Genomic DNA, 9,544 nt, shown 5'->3' with positions numbered 1-9,544 from the left:
TCATGTTCTAGTAGAGAGTTATTTAATTTCCACATGCATGGTTTTATAGGCTTTACTCTTCTGTGGTTAAGTTCTAATTTTATGACATTGTGGTCTGAGAAAATACTTTCTTTATGTTATTTCAATGTTTTTTAATTTGTTGAGGCTTGCTTTGTGACCTAATATATGTTCAACTCTGGAGAATGTACCATGTGCACTTGAGAAGAAAGTTAATTGAGTTTTGGTTGGATGCAGTTCTCTGAATACATCCAAAAGGTTGAGTTGTCTGATTGTCTAGTTTCGATCTTCTGCATCTTAGCTGAGTTTCTTTTGAGTTGACCTAGCCTTTGGTGATAGTGGTGTACTGAAATCTCCTACCACTATTGTGTTGCTGTCTATTTCATTCTTCAATTCTGTTAACCATTGTATTATGTATTTTGCATGTCTGTCATCTGATGCATAAATGTTGACCAAGGTTATGTCATCTTGATTCGTTGTGCCTTTAAATCAGTATGTAATGCCCTTCCTTATCTTTTATGGTGATTTTCATTCTGAAGCCTGTTTTATCAGAGATTAGTGTTATCACTTCTCAAAAAAGGTTGAATATTTGCTTGGTATGATTTTTATTCCAGCCTTTGATTTTGAATATATGTTTCCCTTCTTTTTACAGTTATGTCTCTTGTAGGCAACATATTGATGGGCTTTGTTTTTTCAATTCATTCTGATACTCTTTTTCTCTTAATTGGTGCTTTTGATCCATTCACATTAAGTGTGATTATTGTCAGACCAGGTTTTACCATTGACATTTTGTTGTTCTTCTTTTTCTGTTGTTTTTGGTTACTATGGTGCATCTAGTTTCCTTTGGCATCTCTGCGTGAAGGACTTCACTTAAAATTTCTTGCAGTTTTGTTCTTGTTTTCACAAATTCCTTCAGGTCCCTCTTGTCTGCAAAGAATCTAATTTCCCCTTCAAATTTGATAGAGAGCCTTTCTGGATATAGGATCCTTGGCTGTCAATTGTTATCTTTCAACTTTCTGTTTATGGCATCCCGTTGACTTCTAGTTTGCATCGTTTCTGCTAAGGAATCAGAACTTAATCTAATTGTTTCCCCTTTGCTTTTCTCGTGCTGCTTTTAGAATTCTATTCTTATCTTTTAATTTGGAGAATTTGACTATGATATGTCTTGGTGTTTTTCTTTTTTAGTCTAGTCTATTTGGTGTTCTCTGTGCTTCTTGGATGTGAGTTTCCCCATTCTTCAAAATACCTGGGAAGTTTTCTTCTAGTACTTCTTCCACAATCTTCTCAGTGATTTCCCTGCCCCTCCCATGTTCTGGAATCCCAATCATACATATATTATTCCATTTTATTTCATCCCACAATTCTAATGTTTTCTTCATTTTCTTTTCATCTCATCTCTGTTTTTTCTTCACGTAGATTTCTAGTGAGGTTTTGTTGTCCAGCTCACTGACTTTCTGTACCATTTCTTCAGTTCTGCTTTTTTTTTGTCCTACCAGCATGTTGGACACTACTTCCATTTCAGTCTTAATATTCTGGATTGCATTTTCATGCTTTTCTGTGAATTCTAGTACTGTGTTGGCTGTACCCTCTAGCTCTTGTGATGATTTTTTTTTAAATTTCTTGTACCTCTTGTCTATTCTATCAATTTTTTTCTTCCATCTGTTGCATTTTCATCAATAACCGTTCAAGTTTCTCCTCATCTATTTATTTCTTCTAGATTATTGTCTCTGAAGTATTTGCTCTCTTATTGACTTCCATTGTTTTTTCCCACATTTGCATCTTTTTCTGTAGCTGATCAAGTAACTCTATATCAACATATTCTGATTCTCTCTATCTGATCTATTAATTGGGTCTGCTTTTTGTAAGAGAAGGTTTCTTTTTTTTTTCTTCATAATATTTGATGTGGATTTCTGCTTTCTTATTATTATGGGAGTCTTTTCTTATTATATATGAGGTTGTTAGAACTATAAAATTATCGAGGGTACAGCAATGTTTTGTGAAGCACCTAACAGTTTTTTCCCCCAAATTACCTGAATGAGCAAGGAGGAAGCCTGTTGTTCCCTTCTGTAAGTGGCTTCTCTTCTCCGTCGAGGGGCCTAGGACCTCCTTGTTGCCTGAGTTAAGGGATCCCACACAGTTAGGCCTTACAGCGTTTTGTAAATCACATGGGAGGAGAGTGCCCTGTCCTCTCTCCAAGCAGGTGGTGGATTCAAATCCCAAGCAGTGCAGCTTCTTACCACTAGTCTGGCAGAGGTGCCTTGTTGTTGCTGTCATTGTTGTTGCTCTGTGCTGGTGAGTCACTTGCGACTCATAGTGACCCTATGTACAACAGCCCTAAACCCTGCTCTGTCTTGTGCCAATCATATTTTCTCTGACACACCTACCTCCATTACTGCAGTCACTGAATCAATCCATCTCATTGAGGGTCTTCCTCTCCTGCGCTGTCCCTCCACACTCCCAAGCATGATGTCCCTTTCCAAACACTGGTCCCTCCTTGTATCATGTCCAGAGTATATCAGACAAAGCTTCAAAAGCCTTGCCTCCAAGGACCAGCCTGGCTTCACCCTCTCCAGGGCAAACCTGTTTGTTCTCTTAGCAGTCAATACTCTTCTCCAGCACCACAGCTCAAAGGCATCACTTCTTCTTCTGTCATCCCTAGTCATTGTCCAGCTCTCTGATGCATAGCAAGTGATTGCAAAGATCATGGCCTGTATTAGGCACACCTTTGTCTCCAGACTGACATCATTGTTCTTCAGTACTTTATAGAAGTCTCTAATGGCAGACTTTCCCATCCCAATACATCTTTTAATTTCCTAGCTGCTGGTGCCAAGGGTGTTGATTGTGGAGCCAAGCAAACTCCTGGAGCCCTAGGTATACTATATGGAAACCTTGCCTCATCGTATGCCGCTCTCACAGGCTGCACTCTTCTTAAGTCCACTGCTGCTGCAGTCACCATGCCCGTCCATCGTGGTGAGGGTCTGCCTCTTTTCCAAGCACCATGTCCCCCTCCAAGAACTGGCCCCTCCCAATAACATGCAGAAGACATGTGAGACCAAGTCTTGACCTCTGAGAAGCACTCTGCCTGTACTTCTCCCAAAACAGCTTTTTTCTTTTGGCAGTCCATGTAAGAACGGAGTAATGAGGCATTGTCAGTAAATAGGTTATTAAAATTGAAGGTAAAGAAAAATGGCATTGATAGCAAACAGCCCACAGCAGATAACTAAAAAATACTAGTCTCCATTGCCTTTTTTAAATTTTTTTTTTATCACCTCTCATAAAATGAATAAGTGAATGGATGGCCCAAGATCAAATGACAGAGGTTTTGTCTGAACTTCTCTTTGTTCCTAACATGCTCTCTGAAGTTCCCTGGCTTCTTTTTTCTTTTTCTTTTCCTTTTTCTTTTTGTGTAAGCAAAAAGCTTTTATTGGGGCTCTCTGGCTCTCTTGACAAAGAGAGAAAGAGGGAGGGAGAGAGGAGGGGACAAGGAAGAAGGAAGGAAGTGGAGAGGGAGGGAGAAAGAGAGGAAGGGGGGAGAAAGAGGGTGGGGAGAAAGGGGAGAGTGGGGGGGAAGAAAAGAGAGAGGAAGGGGGGAAGGAGAGAAAGAGAGAGGGGCAAGGGAGAGAGAGACACACACAGAGAGAAAGAGAGAGAGAGAAGGGACTGGATAGGTCAGAGAATTTTGCACATGGTGTTCCCTAGCTTCTTGACTGCGATATTCACTTGCTGTCTAAAAAGCCGAGTTTTCCAGGTTCACTGAACCATCTTCATGAGCAGCCTTCTTAGTATCACCTCATAACCCTTGTCAGGCTTCGTCACCTACAACCTGAACCTTGGCTGTCCCACCTTAAAGCACAGGTCAGCTGTCACTTAGCTGAATCATGCCATGCTGTTTCTTGGTCTGGGTCGTTGAAGCTCACGATTCGCCCAGCTCCCCTCATCCTGTACAATTTCCAAATCTGTGTTCCAAAGAGATTCCCCATCCAGTGGTCTGGTCCCCTGAGAGGTCAGGTAAGTCTCCCAGGATTTGTCAGATAGGAATCCAGCAAATTTAGAGAGCAGATGAATGGAATGAAAGGGCAAAAACAATAATAAATATCAATTCAGTACTTTGAACCTGAGTGGCTGAAGGAATGAAGGTAATGCTAACAGAAAACATGGTTTTCAGGGAAGGGTGATGTCAGTCGAGCAAATCTACATTTGATTCTGATACATTTTCTTTTCTGAGCTACCAATGGGGGAAACAAATGGACAATAAACTGGGAATAGAATTAATCAAAAGGCAAAATGACTTTCCATTTAAAGAGTAACATGATGGGTATATCAAATATGAATGGGCATTCACATGTAAGTGTGTCTGGAATTTTTACTTACTTAAATCATCTAAGGATAGAGTCAAAGTGGATAATGATACTAATTTTTGTTTCATTTTGGTTTGCGATTCTGGATTGTTAAATATCTTTTCCCTTTCCTTTCTTTGCCTCGAGCTTACTGATCATTTAAAAATGGTATTAGTCCTTTGGTACCGGACATGTTTTTTATTGTGACATATTATGCCTGCAGAAGTTGTGCTTGAATTTGTTCTTTTCTCTGGAAAGCAGTTAACCTTCTCTAGACAAAATAAAGTGTTATGCTACATTACAGCCTCACTGTTAGGAATGAAGAAAGAGGGGATAGTGCTGGACGACCGACGCAAACCACCAAGATGGAGAGCATCCAGGTCATAGAGGAATGGTGAGTGTGGGAGCCACGCGGGGTTGCTGGGCTGCCCTGTGCTGATGGGACGGGCGGCCACTGTGCCCCGTGCTGATGGGATGGGTGGGCGCGCTCTGCATCTGCTGTGTGACTGTTCTGGGTGTCCGCTGAGGGCTTCAGGCTGACCTGCTCCCCGCTACTTAACGTGAAGTAACCCTGATGAACTGAAGGCAGACTCGAGCTGGCAGATCTTGGTTTGTGGCTGCAGTGCATTATACGCTGGATGTGGCCATCCATTGACTGCTGACTCCATGGCTTCTCTGTTGGACATGTCTTAATTTCCCTGTTGTGACTTTGGATTGTCCTCTGTAGAGAGGACACTGAGACTATGCAAATAGCCTGTTCTTGGTTGGCCCTGCACATTCTGGCTCTGCATCCATTTATCAGTCTTGGCAAAAGGGGTTATTGCAGAGGTGGTGGCTACTAGTTAGTTTTTGAATGCCATCATCATCATCATCATCATCATCAGTGTATGTACCATCAAATCCGATCTGACTGGTACAGGAGGAGATTGTCCTTTCTTCTCCAGCAGAGCATCTGGTGGATTCAAACTGCACACCTCTGTGATTGCAGTGCAGCTTCTTGCCACTAGGCCACCAGAGCTCCCTTGCATCTTCATTTCTAGGGAGGTGCGGTGAGGAGCTGCATTTCCAGCCCAGAGAAAGGTGGTTCCGATCTCGGAGGGAGAAAGATAGGCAGTCTCCTTCTGTGCCTTTTACAGTCTCTGGAACCCCCTGGGGGGTCAGGTTCAGAGGTAATGGCAATAATTTTTTTAATCGATCATGTCTTTACGTTTATTAGTACTCTAGTGTCACAAAGGGGAAGGTGGCAGCTCTCAGACAGTTCAGATCCAACAGTCACACCACAGGGAAAAGTCCGCAGGGAAATCCCTGCCGTGGGATTTGCAGCTCAAGAAACTCCCTGAAGGTCAGCTAGGAGGCAGGTCTGAAGGTCTGGCCCAATGGCAAAAGAGAGGTTGAGTCTAACAAAGATCTTTCCTTTAGCCCCTCAATTAAGGTTTTCTTTACTTTTAAAAAATGTTTACCTGTATGGATTCATGGAGTCTTCCTCCCTTCCTCCCCTCCATGGATTATAATCTGTTACTATCACTATGCCCATCCTCGAGTTATCCCAGATTATCCCAGGGGGAGCAGTTTTCCCATGCCCCATCATTCCCCGAATGTGACCTTGCTCTCTGGCTCAAGATAGTCTTGAATCATCTCGTATTTCCCAAGACTCAACCCTGCAGCTATCCGTTTATTCAAAGATAGCTGGTTCCTTTGACTGGAGAATAGTCTTGAGACACTGAGATCTGACCAGGAACACACCGGTTGCTTTGTTGCTCCTAGCCCCTTCCATGGACAGAGGTGTGGAATGCATGCACAGACATCTAGCTGTTTCTGGAGCGATCAATATTGAAAATGCTGGGTCCATACAGACCCTTGCAAATCCAGTCCCCGCTGTGGTAGTCCTGGGACTCGCCACCTTTCTGTACTGACAGCTCTCTCCTCCAGCAGGGGAAACCTGGTTCTCATTTCTCACACTCGTTTTATTATTTCACTCGAGCTAAGAATCCACGTTAAACAGCTTCAGATTGTTGATCATAGGGAGCTCAGGTGGCCTAGAGGCAAGAAGCTGTGCTACAGTCCCGAAGGCGCACAGTTCGAATCCACCAGATGCTCCGCTGAAGGAGGAGGGACATTCTCCTCCTGTGCCAGTCGGGTCTGATTCAATGGTACACAACAACAACAACAGCAACAAAATACAAATTGTTGATTGTATCCTTATTCCAACTGGAAGCAGGAGTGGCATCCACTTCCTAAACAACATGCCTCCGGAAACTCTATGACCTTTGATAAATGTCGATAGTTGTATAGGGGCTTCAGGCCTTTTGTTCCCAGGGTCACTGTGAGTCATGCTGACTTGAAAGCAGTCAACAACAACAACACAGTCCTTATTCCAAGCAAGCCTAATAGCTATATTTCCTCCTTATCTTGGGGAAAGTTGGGCTGGAAGTTAATTGGGTTCTATCTCGCTTCAGGACTGTTCCATTACTTTCAAGTGTTGCCGACATGCGTGCAGCTGTGTGGAAGCTGACTCGTAGCTGACCCTCTGGTGGGTTTTCAGAGGCTGTCCATCACAGGGGAGGAGATTCCCCAGCTTCCTCTAGAGCAGCTGGTGGATTTGAACTTGGTGCCTTTGAGCTGACAGCACGGCTCCTTACCACTAAGCCATCAGTGCTCCCTTACTTCCAGATCTGTGCGCTGATTTCAGATACATCAGTGCATTTCAATACATCAGCTGATTCATTTGAATATATTTTCTGATTGTAGTCTCTTTTTAATTGTGAGATACACAGGGAAACCTATGGGATCCAGGACTTGAAAAGACTATCTTGGTTTTCCCGATCTCATATTTTCTACCTTTAATAAAGCAGAAATCTTTCCAGCTCCCCTTTTAGTACAAAATATTTGAGTCTTCCTTCTCTTACTGTAATTCGGTTCCAAAAGTCTAAACAGCATAGAAACCATAGCATGTACTCAGAGAAATGATCCTTAGCTTACTTTATGGCAGTTCATAATTTGCTTTCACTCATTGAAATTGGTTGCTTTGTTTTGCTCAAGCTCGTGTTAGACGGGTAACGCACCCATGTTGTAACAAGAGTGGCACATGCCGTACAGAAGCCCAGTCATCATGCTCCTGAACTGGTAAAGGATCCACTCACTTACTGAAATTCAAAACTATTTCAATTCCGTATGTATAAGTATTAAGTGTATTAGTCCAGTGTCCTGTGGAACACATTTTTTTATACTCATGTTTGTAAAGTCCTAATTTAGTAGTCCTACCAATGTAAAATCAGTTTTTAAAACATGGGGACAAACCCCACACGTTATTGACTAAAGTTGTTTAGGAAACAGATACAGATGGTTTGCCTAACTTTTCGAAGATTATTTTCAATTTAACACCAGCAGATAGACCTTGTTTAGTTTACATGACTCCACAAAACTCGATTTCAATCGTAACTACCTAGTCTGACACTGAGATGTGAAAAAAGGATGGTAAAGGAGAAAAGGTTAATAATACCTTGCTGATTTCACAAGTCTCAGTAATTCTCACAGGGCAGCCTCACAACTTAAAAGTTAGCAATTATAATGATGGCAGTGACAGATGAGGAAAAGAAGGACTCAATTAGAAGCTTCTGACAGGAAGAAGGGACCTTTCTGGAACTCCTTGAATTACCCTTGAATTAACCTACAGTTCACGCCAGACTGTGTGGCAACGTACTGACCGCTAGATGGCAGCATTGCACAGCAGTCTGGTACTCTGTCCATCCTTTTGGCTTTTGATGGAGAATTCTTTTTCTGTTTTATTCTTTTTTTTTTTTTTAATCCGTTTTACAATGTCCGATCATCTATTCATTTACATATTGTATTTCCTTTCCCCCATCTTGTTATGTGTGCAGGGAACCATCTCAGAGCTGATCCTACAGCAAGTTTTCAAAGCCTGTAAATCACTTGGGGGCAGATTTCTCTCCTTTCTCCTACAGGCAGTTGGTGGATTTGAACCAAGTACCTTTGTGTTAGCAGCATAGCTCCTTGCTCACCAAGCCAGCAAAGTTCTTAATAAGTGATTATTTCTGATTTTCTATTTTCCTTTCTCCTCTGTCAGGTAACCATAATAGAGGGATTATATCTGTGTGTAAACCTTTCTCTAGCTTTTCATAATACCCGTCTCATACAGTATTTGTCCTCTTGTAATTGTATTGCCAACCCAAAGGCTCATGGTTCAAATCCACCAGCTGATCCGCAGATGAAAGATGGCAGTCTCCTCCTGTGCAATTTCCTAAAAACCTGCTGGAGGGTCCACTATGAGTCATTCCAACTCGACAGCATGTAACAGCATTTCACTCAGTTTAATGTCGTCCTCCAGATTCATCCACGTTATACAGTGCTTCACAAATTCCTCATTGTTTTTCAATATTTATAAGCGTCCCATTATGTAAATGTACCAGGGGTGTATCCATTTTTCCATTGATAGACGTATTGTTTCCAACTGGTTATTATTTTTTTTTGTTTTGGTTTTTTTTAAATAGCATTCAGTTTATTACAAATATTTAGTATTGGCTTCCCATATCTCCCCCCTTTTGTTTTTATCATAATATGTTATCATCTAGATGAGCATCCTTTATATACAAACAAATAAAACAAATTAAAAATAATAAACTCAAAGAAACACTTTAAAAAATCTCCATATGATCAGAAGGGTTCAGGTTGAATATTCCTTGAAAGTTTGTTTTAATTGTCCCCTTGCCACAGTGTTTGTCAAAGCCAGTTCTGATTAATCTCCTTTGTCAGTGTGTCCTTTGCCATTCCCTATCACTCCTCCCTGAGAGAGATTTCACCCTGATTCATAAGGAAAAGGGGACGGCATATTCTCTTAGCTACTTCCTGCTGAAAAGGGACGCTGTGGGTTTCAGGGTGAAAATCTTCTCTCACTACTCTAAAGGGCCACTTTGGCAATAGGTGTTGCAGACCAAGGGTCCCAAGGAATGGAATAATTTTATAATTATTAATAATGAAACAAACAGCCAAGAATGAGATAGAGCAGAGAGCATAAAACAGAGGGCCAGCAGTTCTCTGACTGAAGACCCCAAGCCAAGCTTCTCTGTATCTTTATTGATAATCTGGGGAAGCAGATAACAAAAGGAATTCTTTGTAAATGAAGGCGAATTTTTCTCTATTGTCAACCTAATGCTCTCGCTCAGGAAATATTTCACAGGTAGTAACACTCCCTG

At 41.8% G+C, this 9,544-nt stretch overlaps 1 protein-coding gene across 1 annotated transcript in view; it reads left to right on the top strand.

Moving 5' to 3' along the window:
• RGS17 (regulator of G-protein signaling 17) overlaps positions 1-9,544 on the top strand; it is a 61,990-nt gene that overhangs the window by 46,095 nt on the left and 6,351 nt on the right. The window contains exon 2 of the mRNA XM_006882747.1: positions 4,639-4,728. Within this exon, the coding sequence (XP_006882809.1) occupies positions 4,639-4,728 (90 nt within the window). The remainder of the gene's footprint in view (positions 1-4,638; positions 4,729-9,544) is intronic.

This window comes from Elephantulus edwardii, unplaced genomic scaffold (genome assembly GCF_000299155.1).
Source record: "Elephantulus edwardii isolate Elephantulus edwardi_28Jun2011 unplaced genomic scaffold, EleEdw1.0 scaffold00024, whole genome shotgun sequence".
In the NCBI taxonomy this organism is placed as follows: Eukaryota; Metazoa; Chordata; class Mammalia; order Macroscelidea; family Macroscelididae; genus Elephantulus; species Elephantulus edwardii.
Note: the sequence above shows the minus strand (reverse complement) of the source record. Positions and strands in the feature narration are given on the sequence as shown.